Source organism: Triturus cristatus, chromosome 7 (genome assembly GCF_964204655.1).
Source record: "Triturus cristatus chromosome 7, aTriCri1.1, whole genome shotgun sequence".
NCBI lineage: Eukaryota > Metazoa > Chordata > Amphibia > Caudata > Salamandridae > Triturus > Triturus cristatus.
In genome coordinates this window covers 1,208,514,235-1,208,535,589 of record NC_140590.1, presented here as the reverse complement: position 1 = coordinate 1,208,535,589, position 21,355 = coordinate 1,208,514,235, and the positions used below count along the sequence as shown (strand labels likewise).

Genomic DNA, 21,355 nt, shown 5'->3' with positions numbered 1-21,355 from the left:
CTGTCTTATGACATCATTTGAAAGGAAGATTGTTTGGCACCATCCATCACTTCTGGAGTTTCATTTTGAACATCCCAAGTGTTACACCTACACAGTGCCTTGTTGTCAGTCACATAAGGGCACATTTATGAGAAAATATCAGAGCGCGAAGCTCTGATATTCTCATAACGCAGGGATGTGCCATTTTCACAAGAGTACCACTCACCCCTGTATTTTAACTACCGCTGGTGCTAAATTTAGCTACCTAGCGCCAATGCTGGCAACCTTGCACCATAGTGCAAGGGTGCCTGCGTTGCAGGGAATGATTCTTTATGTGCAGGAAGGTGTCCCTTCCTAATCACTAATGGCGATTTGTTACTTCTACTTGTGTTGCAGAATGCAGCTCATATAGAAGTAGTGAATCGTCATTATTTAATGATTGTTTATGTGCAGGAAGGGACGCATTCCTACACATGAACAAGCTTCATTGGCATGTTGCTATTTCTATGTGTGCTGCAGAATGCAGCACACATAAAAAAAGCAAAAACGACGGGAAATAAAATTATTTCTCCTTGTTTTGCCATTCTAATTCCTGCTCTTGCTTGTCGTTAGTATTTGGCGCTGCCACAGATTTACACATCCTTGTAAATCTGGGGTAGTGTAAAAAGCAATGGGTGTCCAATGAAATGCCCACAGCAACACCCATTGCACGCCTCTTTCACGCAAATTGATGCGTGTAAAGGGGCCTTAATTAAAAGGTGGCGTTAAGCCACACAATGTGGCCTAACGCCTCTTTGTAAATATGGAGAAGGGCATATCAGCACTAGAATGTTGCTAAAAGTGATGTTCTGGTGGCAATATCCCCTTGTAAATATGCCCTCGGGTGTCTCCTTCTGTTGCTGATTGTTATTTCCCCTCTGTTGTTGAGGCTTCCAGTAGGTGTTTCTTTGGTTGTTTCTTCACTGGGGTGATTTTCTAGGCCATCACATTTGTCTCTAACGTCTCCCATAATGGACATCAAGACAGAGGTGGTGCTATCCAGTGTAGCCTCCAAACATTGATTTAGCATCCTCATTGGCACTTACATTGTTGCCTATCCACTCCTGTGCCACTGTGCCAATAGTAACCCTGGGCGTAATTCGTGAAGTAGCGCTACGCGTAGCTACGCAAAGTGCACTTCGCACTACGCGAGCTACGCGAAGCACTTCGCGAACTGCGTAGTACCCTGTTCGCACTGTGCAAGATGCCGTTTTCAATGATTGCACAGTGCGGACAAGCATCTGGCACTGTGCAATCATTGAAAATGGCATTTGCACAGTGCGAGCTGTAGTTTTCTGTCGCTCGAGTAGATGTTTACTCGAGCGGCAGCTTTCTCAACGCGGACTGGTAGTTTATAATCGCGAGCGGTCGCGAGCAAACGTGACCACTCGCAATGAGAAACCTGACCTCCCCGCGTTGAGTATCTCGCCGGGAGATTTATTTTCCACGCTCGCGATCGCCAACTTGATGTTGCTGATCGCGAACGAGGCAAAAGTCTCGCCGGGATGTCATTTTGCTTGCTTGCAGTTGCCAACTTGACGTTGAGGACCGCGAGCAAGCAAAAAATGACCGCTGCACTACGCTACGCTACGCGTGTTTGCACTGTGCTACGCGCAATTCACGTAGTGCGAAGCTGCGCAAACTTCGCAAACTACGTGAGCGTCGCATAGTGCTTTGCCCAGGCTTAGCCAATAGGAGTGAAGATCGCGTTGTGATTTCTTCTTGTCAGGCTTCTTCATGGGGCGTCCATATCATTTACTGATTATGTGTCCCGAAGGCCCTCCGTAAACAACCAAGACAGTGCGAAGCCTGATTCCTCATCACTACCTGGGCAAATATCTCCTCTGTTGTTGAGTGCACCCCCTAGAGCTTTGAAGGGGTGGTATGAGTGTCAGGTACACCAATAGACAGGCCCTGTGTATAGCTCTATGGTGGTTTAAACTCCAATTCCAGCAGCATTGCATATGTACTCGACATAATAGATCTGTCATAGTTAAGCCAAAATTGCTGACATCACACTCTACCATTCTGAAAATGCATGGATGTGCCATATTTTCAATAATATGGCAAACCCCTGCATTTTCTCTAGCGCTGGCACTAAAATCAGCTGTCTAGTGCCAACGCAGGCACCCTTGCGTTGCAGGGAATGATTGTTAATGTGCAGGAAGGTGTCACTTCCTGCACATGAGCTATCACTAATGGTACATATAGAAGTTGCAACTCGTCAATCTTTAATGATTGCACATGAACAATCACTAATGGCGATTTGCTGTTTCTATGTGTGCTGTAAAATGCAGCACACGCAGAAACAGCGAAAATGAGGAGAAATTAATCATTTATCCTCGTTTCGTCAGGCTAAGACCAGGTTTTCCTTGGTCTTATTTCTGGCTTCGCCCCATATTTATGCCACCCTTGTAAATAGGAGGCAAAAGACACACAATTGATGGACGGAATGCAGAACAAATCAAAACATTCACCCCCAGTCAAGAGATCTGGGATAAATCCATCATTTTTTTGCTCACCATGCCACCCCAGTTTAGACCAGGCCATATGCAAATCAGTCTTGACCCTGTGCCTCATGGGAACAGTCCAGCCCGAACTGCCAAGCCAGGTCCTCCCTGGACCGGAAAAAAGCATCCTAGGGCCGGTTTCGGGGTTTCACCCCTTTTGAGCCAGGATAGCTTGATTTCAATGGCACAGTGAGTCCAGGACGCAAGTCTGGGCATACCTGGCGCACTTATGGCGAGAAAGTAAAAGAAACAAAATTGATGGATGGAATGCAGAACAAATCAAAACATTCACCCCCAGTCAAGAGATCTGGGTTAAATCCATCATTCATTTGCTCACCATGCCACCCCAGTTTAGACCTGGCCATATGCAAATCAGTCTTGACCCTGTGCCTCATGGGAACAGTCCAACCCAAACAGCCAAGACAGGTCCTCCCTGGACCGGAAGCAAGCATCCTAGGACCGGTTTCGGGGTTTTACCCCTCTTCAGCCAGGATAGCTTGATTCCAGTGGCACAGTGAACCCAGGACCCACGTCTGGGCATACCTGGCACACTTATGGCGAGAAAGCAAAAGACACACAATTGATGGACGGAATGCAGTACAGGGAGGACCTGGCTTGGCAGTTCGGGCTGGACTGTTCCCATGAGGCACAGGGTCAAGACTGATTTGCATATGGCTGGGCTCAAACTGGAATGGCATGGTGAGCAAAAAAAACGATGGATTTAGGCTCAGATCTCTGTACTGGGGTGAATGTATGACATTGTTCTGCATTCTGTCCATCAACTGTTGTTTTTGCATTTATCACCCGAGTGGGAAGGGTATGCCCAGACGTGGGTCCCGTGCTCTCCATGCCACTGGAATCAAGCTATCCTGGCCGAAGAGGGGTGAAACCCCGAAACTGGTCCTAGGATGCTTGTTTCCCATCCAGGGAGGACCGGGCTTGGCAGTTCAGGCTGGACTGTTTCCATGAGGCACAGGGTCAAGACTGATTTGCATATGGCTGGGTTCAAACCGGAACGGCATGGTGAGCAAAAAAACGATGGATTTAGTCCCAGATCTCTGTACTGGGGTGAATGTATGACAATGTTCTGCATCCTGTCCATCAACTGTTGTTTTTGCATTTATCACCCTGAGTGGGAAGGGTATGCCCAGACGTGGGTCCCGTGCTCTCCATGCCACTGGAATCAAGCTCTCCTGGCTGAAGAGGGGTGAAACCCCGAAACCGGTCCTAGGATGCTTGTTTCCAGTCCACGGAGGACCTGGCTTGGCAGTCCGGGCTGGACTGTTCCCATGAGGCACAGGGTCAAGACTGATTTGCATATGGCTGGGTTCAAACTGGAACGGTATGGTGAGCAAAAAACGATGGATTTTGGCCCAAATCTCTGTACTGGGGTGAATGTATGACATTGTTCTGCATTCTGTCCATCAACGGTTGTTTTTGCATTTATCACCCCGAGTGGGAAGGGTATGCCCAGACGTGGGTCCCGTGCTCTCCATGCCACTGGAATCAAGCTATCCTGGCCGAAGAGGGGTGAAACCCCGAAACCGGTTCTAGGATGCTTGTTTCCAGTCCAGGAGGACCTGGCTTATCAGTTTGGGCTGGGCTGTTTCCATGAGGCACAGGGTCAAATACTGATTTGCATATGGCTGGGTTCAAACTGAAACGGCATGGTGAGCAAAAATACGATGGATTTAGGCCCAGATCTCTGTACTGGAGTGAATGTATGACATTGTTCTGCATTCTGTCCATCAACTGTTGTTTTTGCATTTATCACCCCGCATGGGAAGGGTATGCCAAGACGTGGGTCCCGTGCTCTCCGTGCCACTGGAATCAAGCTATCCTGGCTGAAGAGGGGTGAAACCCCGAAACCGGTCCTAGGATGTTTGTTTCCAGTCCAGTGAGGACCTGGCTTGGCAGTCCGGGCTGGACTGTTCCCATGAGGCACAGGGTCAAGACTGATTCGAATATGTCTGGGTTCAAACTGGAATGGTATGGTGAGCAAAAAATCGATGGATTTAGTCCCAGATCTCTGTACTGGGGTGAATGTATGACATTGTTCTGCATTCTGTCCATCAACTGTTGTTTTTACCCTTGTAAATAGGGGCAGTGTCAAAAAGCAATGGGTGTTATGACAGAACGCCCACCATAACACCCTTGCCCATCCTTTTCACGCTAAGTGCTGAGTGAAAGGGGGACTTATTCACAAGGCATCCTTGAGCCACGTTAAGTTGCTTAATGCCGCCTTGTAAATATGGCAAATGGTTTATCGCTACAGGAACTTCATAAAAAGTGGCATTCCTGTGGCGATAAATGCAAAAGAACAGTTGATGGACAGAATGCAGAACAATGTCATTCATTCACCTCAGTACAGAGATCGGGGCCTAAATCCATCGTTTTTTTGCTCACCATGCCATTCCAATTTGGACCCTGCCATATGCTAATCAGTCTTGACCCTGCGTCCAGTGGGAACAGTCCAGCCCGAACTGCCAGGCCAGGTCCTCCCTGGACTGGAAACAAGCATCCTAGGACCAGTTTCGGGCTTTCAGCCCTCATCAGCCAAGATAGCTTGACTCCAGTGGCAGGGAGAGCAGGGGACCCATGTCTGTGCATAACCGTCCCACTCGGGGTGACAAATGCAAAAAGAACAATTGATGAACAGCATGCAAAACAATGTCATACATTCATCCCAATAACGAGATCTGGGCCTAAATCCATAGCTTTTTTGCTCACCATGCCATTCCAGTTTGGGCCCGCCCATATGCAAATCAGTCTTGACCCTGCACCCAATGGGAACAGTCCTGCCTGCACTGCCAGGCCAGGCCAGGTCCTCCCTGGACTGGAACCAAGTATCCTAGGACCGGTTTTAGGCTTTCAGCCCTCATCAGCCAGGATAGCTTAACTCCAGTGGCATGGAGAGCATGGGACCCATGTCTGGGCATACCCGTCTCACTCGGGGTGACAAATGCAAAAAGAATAATTGATGGACAGAATGCAGAACAATGTCATACATTCACCCCAGTACAGAGATCTGGGCCTAAATCCCTCGTTTTTTTGCTCACCATGCCATTCCTGTTTGGACCCAGCCATATGTAAATCAGTCTTGACCCTGCACCCAATGGGAACAGTCCAGCCTGAACTGCCAGGCCAGGTCCTCCCTGGACTGGGAACAAGCATCCTAGGACCGGTTTCGGGCTTTCAGCCCTCCTCAGTCAGGATAGCTTGACTCCAGTGGCATGGAGAGCATGGGACCCACGTCCTGGCATACCCATCCCACTCGAGGTGACAAATGCAAAAAGAACAATTGATGGACAGAATGCTGAACAATGTCATACATTCACCCCAATACAGAGATCTGGGCCTAAATCAGAGCCACTCTGCCTATCATCTTGTTATCTGGAGTTAGAGAAGACCTTTTGATATTGACGAAACATATGTATAATATGCTTCTTTAAAGGGGCTTCCATTCAACTGTCTTCAGCCCACTACAACAAAGAGCATGTACAGGGGCTGAGCCCCCTTCAGCCACTGTATAACATCACTGTGAGTGAGTATTCTTTTGCTCTTTCACAAGGTGCACACTTTATGTTTGGAGAATGGTGTGATAGCAGGAAGCTTTCTACCAACTCTTCCATGTTGAGCACTGGGCATATTCCAACTTTATCAGTTCCTGTCACCTGCTAATGGTGTTGTGAATTTCTTTTAAAGTGACCTTTATCTGTCTGCTGCCATTACACAGTGTACCAAAGTATGTCTATTTCAAACTGTTCTTCACAACGTTGGCATTTTTATAGTATGCATTTATAACTGCTCTTCTGTATGTCATGCAGCTAACTATTCTAATTGAGAACCACAGATATTCCTGTAAAGCAATTTAGTTTGTATGTCCTCCTTGTATAATTTTCTAGTGTTTTTTTCAGTATTTTTGAATGTCCTCCCTTTATAGATATTTAACTATTAAATCACTAATATTAGCTCTGCTGTTTATTCCAGTTTCAATCAATCAATCAGGAGTTTGTAAAGCTTGGCTACTCACTCATGAGGGTCACAAGGCACTGGTGAGGAGTGGTAGGGCTGCTGATCTGTCTTGGTGTGGAGGTTCAGTCAAAGAGCCAGGTCTTGAGATTCTTCCTGAATTGGGTCAGCGACAGAGAATGCCTGAGGTGGAGGGGCATGGTTTTCCAGGTCTTGGTGGCAAGGTAGGGAAGGATCTTCCTCCTGTTCTGCAAGTAGTGTAGAGAAAAGGTTGTCTAGCGTGTATGTGGAATGGAAGGCAATGGTGCAGATATACTGGTCCTGCATTGTGAGTAGGCATGTGTGAGGAACTTGAAGGTGATTCTCTTGTTGACTGGGAGCCAGTGGGGTTCTTGGAGGTGTTGTGCTATGTGGCTGCAGCAGGGATTTCAAGGACCAGTCTGGCTGTGGCAATTTCTATGTTCGGAAGTTCCCTGAACTGTTTCTGTGTGACCCCGGCGTAGAGTGCGTTGCCGTAGTCAAGTGTGGTGATGAGTGTGTGGGTGACCATCTTTCTGTATTCTGTGGGGATCCATCTGAAAGTCTTTCGAAGCAGGGGGAGTGTGTGAAAGCAGGATGAGCAAAAGGCGTTGATCTGGCGGTTCATTGTGAGCTAGGAGTCCAGTATGACGCAGAGGTTACGTGTGTGGTCCGTGGAGGTGGGAGGGGTTTTTAGTGCGGCGGGGGGGGGGCAGGAGAGTACTTTTTTTCTCCGAGTTGAGCTTGAGCTAGATGTCTTTCATCCAGGTGGCAACGGCTTTCATCCCGCTGTGAAAGTTGATTCTGGCAGCTGTGGGTTCGTTGGTGAGGTAAAGGATCAGCTGGGTGTCATCGGCATAGGAGACAATGTTGAGTCTGTGGTTTCCGACGATGTCCGCAAGGGAACCATCTACACATTGAAGAGGGTGTGGCTCAGGATGGAGCCCTGGGGCAGTCCGCAGCTTATCTCTGTAGGTTCTGAGAGGAACAGAGGCAGTCTGACTCGCTGTGTTCGGCCAGTACAGAAGGACTGGATCCAGTCCAGGCACTAGGACAGTTTTCTGTCCTACTTATCTAACTTTGCAATTCGATTTGTCTGTCTACCGTTGAAACCTTGTCTTTCTATCTATGCTTTTCTTTCTATCTTAACAACTCTATCTATCTATCTATCTATCTATCTATCTATCTATCTATCTATCTATCTATCTATCTATCTATCTATCTATCTATCTATCTATCTATCTATCTATCTATCTATCTATCTATCTATCTATCTATCTATCTATCTATCTATCTATCTGTCTGTCTGTCTGTCTGTCTGTCTGTCTGTCTGTCTGTCTGTCTGTCTGTCTGTCTGTCTGTCTGTCTGTCTGTCTGTCTGTCTGTCTGTCTGTCCGTCCGTCCATCCATACATACATCCATCCATACATCTATCCATATCTCTCTATCTCTCTATCTCTTGCTCTCTCTCTCTAAGGCTGGCAGTCAAAGCTGGACCTCTTGGTTTTGCCAATGATTGTTCGTAGTTTAACCTTGAACCTGCCCTTTTTGGTCTTTCACCCCGGCAGATTCTTTTGCTTTTGTTGGTGGGATGTTCCCCCTATAGTGGAGTGATCTTTCACATTGGCAGATCCTTTCACAGCCTTCAAATTGCATCCCCACAAAAGGCTGCAGGCTCCAACTCCTGACATCAACAATGCAGGCACAAGTTGGTCTCAGTTGCTCTTAATTGCCACTTGAGTACTGCTGACCCCACTTCTTTTATTTATAGGTTTCTCCTCTGTTGCGGAACTGGGATTACTGCAACTGGGTGGGGGCGTACATATTGGCTTGAAGACATGAGGCAGCAGCCATTTTGGAGAGTTGGCATGGAGCTCACCTGTTAAGCGTCTCCATTGCTAAGGTTCTGACTTCAACCCCATGATTTTTTTTAATTGTGCATAACCTTATGTGTATTGACCATGTGCCTGTGTGTCTCCTCTGTGACTGTCATTATACCCAAATCTAAGCGACTCTACTGCCCAAAGAATAGCCTACTCTGGAAGTTCAGAATTAACATCACTTTTCACTGCACCCATTAGATTAAGGACTGCTTTGTCTTTGTTGACTCTAAACCTAGAAAAAGCACCAAAACAATCAAATTTGGAGATCAGCTGTGTCACTGACTCGGACAGATTCAGCAAATCCACCAGCTGATCACCAGCATATAAAATACCACGTCTTAGAGTTCCTATTTATTCACCATTCTGCATCATACATGAACACATCATGCACGTCAATGGTTCTATCACCTTAAAGAATAATAGTGGTATATTGGAAACCCTATCTTGTTCCATGTTACAACATTTCTCAGACACCATATCATTGGTCGTCACCCTAGCCATCGGTCTTGTTTCAAAAATGTAATCCAACCTAAAAAACCGGGTCCAAAACCCATCTCTTCAAATACCTTAAATAGATACTTTCAAGACACTGTGTCAAATGCTTTCTCAGCATCCAGAGATTCTAACACAACTTCTTTATGTCTATCTTATGTCCACCACAGCATGAACTGTTCTGCGACCCAGGACAAGCCCACATTTATCTTCATGTACTAGATTTGAGAATACCTTTACTAATGTACTTGCAAATACCGTGGCCAACACGTTTGAATCTGAATTAAAAGTATATACAAAGGCCCACAGTGGTTGTAGCTAGAGAGACCATTAAATGGCTTCGAGAATATATTTATTTAAGTTTCCGTCATTGTTTGAGGGAACACCATTTATTCCTTTGACTCTTGAAATACCCAAAACAATTTCTCTGGAAATACATCACTTTACAGTATATACACTGCTGCAGGAAGGCAACCTCAGCATAGTGTCTTACTTGAATTTATATCCTGAAGCACTCCCATGATCTCAGCCAATCTCAGTCAACTCTCTAGATCCTCACACCGTTCACCAGTAACTATGGGCAAAACTACCATATCCATCACATCCCATTTATGCAGATCTCCCTACTAATTCCTCTAATTATATAAGAGCAGCTTACTCTGGAATGCGGGGCTCAGGGTTCGATACCCAGCGCCAGTGGCAGTTCAGCTTAGCATCATGTGACTCTGGGCAATAGTTCACTTAATTTCCCTCAGTGCCCTCTAGCACCTGGATACCCTTAGGGGTGATACGTTTGCACTTTACAAATGTGGAATTATTATTATTAAATATTAGAAGAACACCTTCTTGATGCTCAGTTATATATAATTTGTTCTTCCTGGTTGGTCCACTGCACTGACTTTTTTGTATAGTTGGACTTTCCTTTGTTAGCAACATTGACATCAGCATACCCACTTTATCGCCTTCCCTATGTAGCCCTTCCTATACATCCTAGTCAGGTACTCATATAATTTACTCATCGCAGAAGGCACCTCCCCCCATATAGCCTGCAATGGGCAGTTTGGATTCACTGACTAAATTGGTTAGTTGATCAATCATCTTCATTCCTTTTTTTATTTGATCTTCCAATTGATCCTGGTGTAACAGGTTCTGGCCATAGGAAACCCTTTCACTGCTACTTCTATGGTCATTCTAACCCAAGAAAAGTGAATTCTCATTAATAGTGAAATACTGTGACATCTCCTCCCACGATGCTGATGTAAATAATTCCTCTTGCAGCACCGATACCTGTAGTCTCCATGTAGGAGCCCTAGAATGTATCATCCTACTTTTGTAAATCATCTCCAGAGCAAAGTGGTCCATCTAAACCCTACTTTGATATTGTGCCTGTTTGAGATGATGGTCATAAGCTCTCAGTGTCAACAAAATATCTAATTTAGAACATGTGACCTGTCCTTCCGAATGATAAATCCAGGTCGTCTATGCTTTTGTTTCAAAGTCTTGTACAATAGTTTTCTGCGAGAAGCTCCCAGGGCATCCTATCCCTATTTACACCTAGTGTACAGTTACGATCCCTCTTTCAAAGGACAAGCACTCACACATACTGTACACATGTAGTGGCTCATTTAAGAAACATGTACCTTCATCTGCGTACACACTACTTATACAAACATTCACTCTATTTACAGAACAAATTAATATCATGAATCTATTGACCATATCAACAATATCAATAATTGTCTTTGGATCTAATAATTGAGTGCCAGGAGCCACCCATATACCAACCCCTCACCCCCAGGAATAATAAGTGTACCAGCGTGCTACAACCTGCCTCTCCATCTGACTGACTCTCCTTTTGGGTTAAGTTTGATTCTTGCAAAATTCTTAATGTATAGTCCTTTTCCCAAGGTGTGAACCCACTCTGCATCAACTGTTGTTTATAAAAGTGACAGCTCCCCTGCTAAGGTGGAGGAGCATTGCCCCACTGCTTTTAAGCAGTATGACTAAAGGAAAAATAAAATGATAATAGCTGAATGTTATAATCATTTTATGTTTTGCAGTTGCTTTGCGAGGGGGCAGCGGGTGTGGCTGCTGTGCTCTCAGAGCAGGGCTGGGGAGAAGTGGTGGCACATGAAATTGTGAATTACACTTTGGCTGGCCCTCTGGGGCCAGCCAAACAGTCATGCACACTTTCCATGTTTTACATCCAGGCAGCATTACATCCTGGGTGGAGAACATGCCTAGGCCCACAGTCTCTGTCTGAGCATCAAACTACGGCGCTCAGACCAATCTCAATGCTGCATTGCGGTATTGTGATTGGTCATGGGAGCCTCGGTCCTTACCAATCTCAATGCTGCCAAAGTGGTTTTAATTTTAATTTTTAATTTTTCACATTCCCCTTTCTCCTCCCCTCCCTCTGACCCGTACCCCCGATCTGTGGCGGCCACCGCTGAAATTATGCAGCCCCCAGACATTCCAGGTCAGGAAGCAAATCATGTCCCCCTACCTGTAAGTGCACGTTGTAGAAGTCAAAATAAACATATCCTGAACACTCTAAAAGGTTTGAACCTGACTAACGAAAACAAACCATAACCTCTCCCTCACTCTGACCAACTCTCACTGGTCTGTTGTACATTGAATAAGTGTTAAGTACTCACACCATTTAGTAGACCAATCACAATCCCTTTTACCCTCTCACATAAAACTCAATAAACTCTACTTAGAAGTGTCTCATGCCCCTCAATTCCGTCACCTCTCACTTTAAAATCAGGCTTATCAACGAGGAGCGTTCCACACACTCAATGATAGTAAACAACATTTTCCATTTGCCCATTAACCGTAGATACCAATCTTCATCCATAACTATATACTCACATATCTGTAAATTTCTTTGGTGATTCAGCTCCACTGGCTTCAATATCACTATCAGTCAGAGTCTCAACTCGTTGAACTCGTATGCGTGTGGCAGATGCCACAAAGGACTTGACTTATAGTTCTGAGCGAGTATTCTCATCCTTTTCATCTTGGCACAGTGGCCATCTCTGTCCTGCCTATGTGTGCCATGCATAAGGTCCAGCCTTTCCAACCAGGTCCACACATGCTCCGAGGTACTAAGTAAATGTGAGAAAACATCATACAAAATTTTCAGTTTTGCAAGAAAATAGACATCATCGGCATAATATCATTGTCAGGCAGCCCAGCGCAGCAAGCCACCTTGCTGTGCTCCATGAAGGGAAAGTGCAGGAATGTGCCACATTTAACATATTATGATGCATTCCTGCCTTTTCCCAGTGATGGTGCACAATGTGTTGCCTAGCACCAACACAATAAATGGAGTAGTTCCTCTCTTGGGAAAAGGTGCTGAGCCCTAAGCTCACCGGAATCAAAAACCCATTCAAAAGGATTCCTGGGGATCTGAAAGATAAGATCTTGGTGCCCTCACACACCCGCCAGGGTGTCATGCTTTATCATAGGATGTTCCTCATCAGGCTGGCCCTGCGTTGCTTGACCGGCATGGGGGTTCTTTATCGGAGATCTTTTGATCCGCCTAGTGCCAACGCAGATCCCATGGTGCAATGATGTTGTAAGCAGGATTGTTTTTGTGCAGGAACGTGCACCTTCCTGCACAACAACTATCCCCTGAGCTATTTTCCTCTTTCTACATGTGCTGCAGAATGCAGAACAAAAACATAGAGGAAAAACCAGGGAGAAATAAACATATTTCTCCTTGCTACACCTCGCCTGGGAAGGCGAAGCATTTTGACGCTTTCCCAAATCTACCAGTAACAGTAAACCTGGGAATGCATCAAGATCCATGGATGTTCTGTAGGAACACCCATGCCCCACCCATGGAAAGCCTACCATGGGGCACAGTAACACAACGCAGTGATTTGCACTACATAGCATTGCTAGAATTTGACTCAAACTTAAATTTATAAAGAGTCGTAGACATTCGTTTGTGTCAAAATGGTGCACTGGCATAATGAGGAGAAATATCTTTATTTCTCTTACTTATTTTGTATTTGTATGTGTGCTGCATTCTGCAGCACAGATACCAAGAGGAAATATCCGTAAAGGGTTTTTTTGTGCAAGAAGGCACCCCTTGTTTCACAAAAACTATCCTGGCCAAAATGCCGACATCCATGGGCTATGGCACAAGGGTGCCAGTGCTGATGCTAGTTAGCACAAAGGGCACCAGGGCATGGAGAGAGCAGAATGTGCCATTTCTTTGAAGATGTGGTGCAGTTCTACTCTCGCAAGGGGGTGCAATTCTGTGCAGCAACTTGTCATGCTGCACAGTGTTGTGCCACTTCTTTGTAAATATGTCCTTGATGTCCAACAAATTTCACTTCTCTGAACAACTTAGGGGCTTATTACGATGTTGAGTGGACGGCACCATTGGAGTTTGGAACCGCCCGACCTTAGGGTGGCGGTTCCAACTGTAGGATTAGGATGCGACCTCCCTCGGTCGCAAACATCCATTTTTCAATCGAAGCTTTTGCAGCAGGCAGAAAAGGCCAGCAGCACAAGCTTCCATTGAAAATTGGATGTTTGTAAAAATGCCTGAACCGTGTGGCAGGCACCATAGTGGAGGGACAGGGGGGATGGGGCCCTGCTAGGGGCCCACAAAGTCACTTTCTGTGAGCCTTTCCATGTCGGAAAGGCCAACATGGAAAGGCTGTTGAAAACTGACATCATAATACCAACGGCATAGCCAAGGCTGGCTCTGCCATCTTTCAAGGGTTTACAATGCCAATGCTCTTCCGATGAGCTCTTTGAGCCCGTTGGAGGAGGAGCAGGATCTCCTCACGTGTTTCCCCCTGAGCACCATCATCATAATACGGCGCTCGGAGGGAAACCCGGGATGTCAGGCAGAAACCCTCTGACAGGCTGTCGGTTGGCTTTCCGCCCGACTTCCAAATTGGGCCCTTAGTGTGTATAGCACCTCTTATCAGATGATTTATTCCTAGGCAAGGCTTTGTTGCCTTTGCCTGCTCCTGGTAATCTTGCAGAAAAGGTTAAATCCTTTATGATATAATTTTAATTTATTAAGTGCATACAAATCAAAGGCACCAGGGACCGCTGTAAGAGGAGTGGCAGAATAAGGACTTCAGCTGATTACAGAGGAGGGGATGGTTAGGAGTTAACCTTAGGGAGAGGAGTAGGTTGTTCCACAAACAGATACAGCAACAAAAATTAGTATCCGCCCAGACTTAGGGCTAGATTTACTTACATTTGGAGCAATGCAACACAGCAAGACAACTTGCTGTCTAGCACCAAAGGTAGCATGGTGTGCAAAATAACAATGGGCAGAGATGCAGTCCCAAGAAATTACCAGTGCAAGACATTAATTCAAGCATTCCATCCATCACTTTTTGTATACTTTAGTGTGTCGCCTTAAGTGGAACTAGTTTTCACAGACTTGGGTACCAAACAAGTGTGTAAATGGAGCCAGGCTATACCTGGCTGATCAGCCATAATCAAGGTGAAACCGGTCCTAAGTTGCTTGTGTTCTGGTTCAGGGAACTTGGCCTGGCTGTTTGGGCTGGACTGTTCCTATTGAAGCAGGATCAAGACGGAGTTGGATATGGCTGGGTCCAAACTGAGGTTGCATGGTGTCCAAAATATCCAGGGGCTGGGATGCAGCCCTAACTAATTATCAGCAGCTGAGATTCATTTAAGCACTCCATCCATTACTTTTTTGCATAATTCGGGAGGAAAACATGGCAAGAGTGGCGGTGATATAGCAGAATCTCAGGTGAGTGACAAGTGCTGCTATTGCCAGATTGGCTGACTGTGTACATTTATTCATATATCTGTACGTAGAACTTTTTTACTAATTGGGGAGGTTCAGAGCTGATTTCTAAAGAGAGAAGGGATACTTGCAGATCCAGTCAGGTGTAAGCAATGCAAGACTTCTTCCTTGTCAAGCATGAACTGGAGCGAGGGGACATCACCCCTTTGCGGGACAGAACCTGTTACACCAGCACCTCCACGGGTTAAAAAGAACTGGTCCAGAAGGGCAGATTCCCTGTTGCTCTCTGTGTCATTCAAATCACCCTAGCAAGGTACACTGAGCCGTAGAGGAAGGAGAAGAGTTGCCAGACATGGAACCACAACATATTTGCCTCATTTTGGCATAGATATTCTGGCTGTGATATTTTTTGTAGCATAATATTTTTGTGTGATGATATTCCAACAAACAGTCACTAACTGGCTGCAGTTAATCAGGCAAAATAATATTTTAATGTGTCAGGAAACCTGGGCTACCAGAGACGTATACCTCGAGGGGATGAGTGTCATAATATTCTTGCACCATCACCCAAAATGGGACAGCCCTTTGGTGGTCTAGCCAGATGGGTGAATATTGCGACGGGGGTTGTGTCAAGGCCATACCAACTCAGAATGATAACTTTCAGGTTATAAGCTACAAAAGGGGCATGACCCTATACCTGATTAATTTTTATAATAATGGTTTTTTTTTTATATAAAACCTAACACTAAATTTATTAGCCTTTTTGATTACATTACTGCCCTTCGAAATTAGAAGAATGTGATCACTAACCCAGTTGGCATATGCCTGGGAGGTGAGTTTAATGCCAAGCTGGCCCCCCAGGACCCTTTTTTCGTCAATCTCAGCAGAGCTCAAGTCTGTAATAGGGGTGTAGACTTGATGCAATATTTGACAACCCACAATGTAAGTGCTGTTATGAACATTGCTGCTTTTAACAACAATGATATAATACAACCAACGTTTAGAGGTAGGCTTCCATAATTGATTATGTTTTTATCTCTTCTAATTTAGCGGAATATTTATTGTATGGTAAAGTTGTTGTAACACACCATGGGGATCACAAACCTATTGAAGTGGCACTCAAACTGGTTCTGAAGCCCGAGTATAAAACTGAATGTGGTGCAAGGAACATGGAACCCTCCACTGATAATTTACGATTAGTGTGGTGTGGAGTTGACGCTGCCCAATTATTTTACAAAGTGGTCAGGGAAAATCTTGCGGTGTTAAGATTTGTTTGACATGCACAAACCCAATCCTGATGTAGTCCTCACATTCTCTGATCTCTGTCTGATTATCAATATGGAATTAATAAAACCTGCCCAATTCGTCTCCCACAGCCCTAGATGGTTTAACCACGAATGTGCATTAGTGAACCGACAGTTGCGTCAGGCCCTTGTGGCCAAGCCCAGGAGCACGCAAGTGTTGACCTCATTAAGGAAAAAATATAAGTTGGTTACCTCACTGAGGAAGGAAGAGGTATTAGCCCAATGATGGGATTCAGAATAGTAAACCTTTTTGGGCAGCCATATAAAATATGCAAGCGATGGGCCAGATATTAACACCAATTAGTTGCATATAACTAGTGAAGTGTGAGAGGCACATTTTTCAGCGATATACGCAGCATTGTCTCATGATAATGAGATATCCCAACTGCCCATTTCTAAGGGAGTAATGATGTCTCTGGCCGAAGTGGAGGAAGCCATAAACAAGAGTATGGGCAATAAGGCTCCTGGACCTGATGGGGTGCCAATAGATCTCATTAAATATAAACCAGATATTTGGACCCCGCTTTTGCTTAATATTTTTAAAAACCTAGCTTGCTCCCCGGTATAAAGCATATGGTCGACCTCTGCTATAGTACCAATTTTTAAAAAGGGTGACCTCCTCCAGCCTGGATGTTACAGGCCCATTTCTTTGATAGACACCACACTGAAAATCTTGGGTAGGGTCCTGTACAACAAGATTAAAGTCAGGACTGAGGAGTATTCCATTCTGCACCCCAGTCAACATGGCTTTTGAAACACTCTGGGCACAATAGAACAGTGTCTCAAACTAAACTTAATAATTGAGAAATATACTATTGCCTAATGCTCATTGAAACACTAGTGCATTTTTTAGCCTTTTTACCCAGAGACATGAAGGCTCTGAGTAAAAATTAATTAATACATATGGGGAAGAATCTAATGATATTGTTTTTAGAGGGGTAAGACAAGGGTCTGTCTTAGGTTCATTACTTTTAATTCTGTATATTAAAAATGTGCATGCGTTTTTAACAACCCTTACTAAAGGCGTCACAAGACTCAACGGCTCTATTCTCCCATCCCTATTATATGCAGATGATGCGGTCTTGATGGGCCGTACTCCAAAAGCCTTGTGCTTTTTAGGTTAGGGCTTTGTGGATTTTATGGTCTCTTTAGATTTACGCACTTGTTTTACTAAATCTTTTATAATGGCCTATGGACCAAGAAAGCACACGATAAATGCCCTCTCTGTTGGCAATCAAAGTTTACAAAGCACAAAGAGTTTTCCTTATCTGGGCCTGGTGTTTGCTGCTAATGGTCTGTGGATAGATCATACTGTCTACTGCTGGACTAAGTTCTCTAAGGGAATTAATGCTGTACTTAGTTTACTCCAACCAAGGAGGGGGGGGCATTTTACCTATTTTAAAATGTTATAAAGCTCAGTGCACAGCCACAGCAACCTACGGGGCAGAAGTTTGGGGCATTTCCAATTGCTGTAATATCCAGAATGAAGAGAACAGGTTCTGCCTCAAGATCCTTGCCACCCCAGTCTCTTCATCCCAATATGTGTCATAGTGAACTAAAATTACACTACATTGAAGATTATATTAGAGCCCACCCTACTTTATTTTGGCTAGATGTATGGCAAAGTAAGGCAGCTGCCCTTACAGGAGACATATAGCAGATTGCCTTAAATATGAGAAAGGTATGGATATTACAAGGTTAGCAGAGGTCAGAACCAGCTTATGGAGGATGAACTATTGACATGTTTTTGACAAACATAATGATCTTGACACTGTAAGTGAAAAGGAGCTTCAGAAGGCACTATACAAGTGTAATTGTGAGGATAGACTGGCCAAAGAGACCAGTAAACTGAGTGTGGCCTTGTTTTTAAATATTGAGAATGGCCATCTACTGGCTGGCTACCTGACTAAACCTATGGATAGCTGGGAGCGTTTCGTATAAGGGCAGGTAATGTTATGTACTTATTAGGTTTCCCCCTGGGTTTTCGAGATAACCTTGATCTTGCTCTCTTTCCATGCAATGGGCGTTCAGGCCAAACCCAATTACACTTCTTATATTTTTCAAGTATTACTTGCAATATACAAAACACTTCCTACTTCCTTTTTTAAAGAGGCGTTTCTATGTAGATTATTGAGAAGCATATACGACCTTTCTTGAATTGGAGGATGAAGAGTTAATAATTTGTGTGGGGCCTTTCTGAAAACTGCTGTTAGTGCTCGTAACTCGATGAACACTGTATAATTGTATTTTAACAGCTTTGCATTGTATTGAACTTTTATGTTTACTTTTTTAACATATCACAATTTTGTATGTTTTCATATTGCAATGAGTTTGACCCTTTATGGATATGTTTTTATCTGAATAAAGTCATGAAAATTAAAAGTCTAATGACATACGGTCAATAGTTTTGTGCGTACGAGTCTTCACTCTGACGACAGAGGACCTTCGAGCAACACCGGGTATAAGATTGCATCACAAAAGGGAGTATTGTGCCTCTATAATACATCTTACACCTGAATAAGAAATAAAGTGTGCCTATTTGTAAGTCCCCCCTGAATCCTACTAAGAAAATAGATTTTAAAAAAGTCCAGGCCCAACAGTTTATCTCAATATATCTACTGCTAAGATTTGATTGTGGTTGGTACTTTAGAGATGCATCCATTTCAGACATTCTCAATATTCTTCTCACATCACTTCTTTTTCATTTCCTTGTCCTCCAGGTACCCATCTCTCTTTGCAGTGAACCATGTCTTCCAGGTTATAGAAAATCAGCAATAGAAGGGAAGCCTAGATGTTGTTTTGAATGTGTCCCATGTTCAGAAGGAAGCATAACCAACCAAACAGGTGGGTAAGGTTAAGGTGTTTAAGTATTTTAAGAAAGTGTAAAGCCAGTGAATTGCTATATACTTTCAGTGAAGTGAAACAAACTAGGCACTTTAATGAAAAAGGCATCCTGGAGTGTCACATTAATATATATCTGTCCCGATTTAAGGATGCAATGTGGAATTTACAGGTTTTTTCATCTTTACGTCAGATTGATATAGACCACAGCAACTCATTTACCAACTTTCTAAGTGAACAAACTAAAGAATTTTTTTAATAGGCCAAGCCAAAGGCCTATGTTCAGAACAGTGGATATAACTAAATCTAATACATTTCAATTCATTTGTCCTATTCACATATCTGGGGTTTCTGACTACTGCAGACATTTGACTGCTCAAGAATGCATCACTTATCAACTAACCCTGTTATAATTATATCAAAACCTACTGGTCATCCACAGGCCATGCTAATCAAATCATTATCATTCGGGAACCTGGTGGCCTACATGTTATCCACTAAATGGACCACAGCTTTTAATCCAAGAGAAGAGCTGCTGTCTTCATGGTAGACAATCCCATTATGGCCACATGACATAATAAATGTCCATGGTGGCCTTCTCTTCATTATGTAGACCAAGAGCTAGGTGGAAAACAAAAGGTTTCTTGGAACGACTGTCAGCGATTCTTCCCATACACTGACCTGACGACAGGTGTCTTCAGTTGAGCCTGTATGCAAACTGAAAACGTCCTATAGTCACACTCTGCCCAGCTGGGAATCTGTCAACCTCATCCTAAACAGAACCAAGATTAACGCCAGAATGTAGTTTTTTCGCAAATTCATGAGCCTCCCTTCCCAGAGTTCCCCCTGAGTGCAGCAGTATGACTGCAGACTGCCAAATGAACTAGTGCTACCTACATGACCAATCAAAATAACATGTTGTGTTTGTACGCCTTCAGCAAATCCCAGTGGAATGATCACTGCCGGTGAACTGTGTGCTAACTGAACATCATTGCTTTCAAAACAGTGCACAGTTCCAACAACTGGATTCATTAAAATGAGCTCTGCAGTTTTGTGCTGGACACGTTCCAGTGTCTCAGCAGACACGTAGTTTGCCAGCCACTCCCTCGAGAGCTGGGCACACTCGCATCCCACACCCATCCATCACAGGCATCACGAGTGATGTGACCCTAACAAAAGAACCCAAGTGCACGTGCTTGTGGCCAGTTTGCTCTGCATACATCAGGTGTCTGTGTCATCCTTTTAGTAGCATGTGGGCCTAGGGCCCACATCACTACATTGGCAATGAGTGGGTCTCACCCCCACCTATCCCGCTGCCCCAGATATAGCGATGTGAAGGTGACAGACGGCAGCATCGATAAAGCAGCTGTGTCCCACTCCCAGCCAGGCACCAGTCCACAGAATGCTGTAGAGGGGGAGACATCGGCCCAAGTGTGAGAGGAGAGTCACACACTGATTGCTTCGAATACCGCTTCTACAACACCTACAGTGCCCCGAGTAGAAGCGCTCTGACTTGTGCATGGTCGGCTGGACAGCACCTGCCTGCAGGTGAGAGGCTCAAGGTTTGAGGCCGTCTCCTCCCTGTACCGCATGCCTCGAGCCGTCAGCATTGCCCTGCCGGCAATATAAAGGACTGAGGCCCCCCTTCAGCGTGAGTAGATCGAGCCCCTTACGCATCCTGGAGAAGCTGCACGGTACCCAGTGTTGTGCCTTGGGCCCTAGGCCCACATCCTGCATAAATAATGACACAAACTCGGCATGTGTGGGAACTGGAACTGGCCTCGAGCACGTGCACCCGGGCCCTTTTATTAACAGGCTCACTTCACTCGTGACGCCTGTGAGGGATGCGTCTGGGAAGCAAGTGTGCCCACTCCCATAGGGGAGGGGCTTCTAACTCAGTGTCTGACGAGACACTAGAACGTGTCTCACAGGACATAACATTCCATCAAAATTTTAATGAAAAATAAAAGCTCATTAGTTCAACCTGTAGGGATAAAGCAACTATGAAATATATGGTAAACAGACATAATATTGAATTAAAAATATCGACAGGACAGAATATCGTGTTTTTAATACAGAATGGACAGAATATCGAATTGCCAAAATATAGTGGTGAAGAATATCGAAAATCAGGTAAGAAATATCGATTTTAATAATATCGAAGTAAGTAATATCGACAGTCCTAATATAGTTGTTGAAAATATCGAATTTTTTTATAGTGTTTTAAGTGTTAGTATATGTGTTAAAAGTAAGTATTAATTTTGTAATGTATGTTTGAATATTTTTAAAGTAATGAATTTTATGTTATTTAATTTTTGTGTAATTTAATTCCGTAGCGGGTTGTGGGTTTATAGGGGATTAGGGTGGGAAGTAATTTGATTATAGTACATAAAATAATAATTTTTAGGAATTACTAATTATTTTTCATGTAATTTGGCGTTTTACTTCTGTAGCGGGTTGTGGGTTTAAAGGGGAATAGGGTGGGAAGTAATGTAATTATTATGAGGTAATTATCAATTGGTATTGAAAATTAATTGGTTGTTGATTAATTATTCATTGTTA

At 44.3% G+C, this 21,355-nt stretch overlaps 1 protein-coding gene across 1 annotated transcript in view; it reads left to right on the top strand.

Annotated features, from left to right (window-relative positions):
• Positions 1 to 21,355, top strand: part of LOC146811610 (extracellular calcium-sensing receptor-like) — a 124,626-nt gene that overhangs the window by 77,848 nt on the left and 25,423 nt on the right. The window contains exon 5 of the mRNA XM_085615086.1: positions 18,673 to 18,796. Coding sequence (XP_085471212.1) covers positions 18,673 to 18,796 — 124 coding nt within the window. The remainder of the gene's footprint in view (positions 1 to 18,672; positions 18,797 to 21,355) is intronic.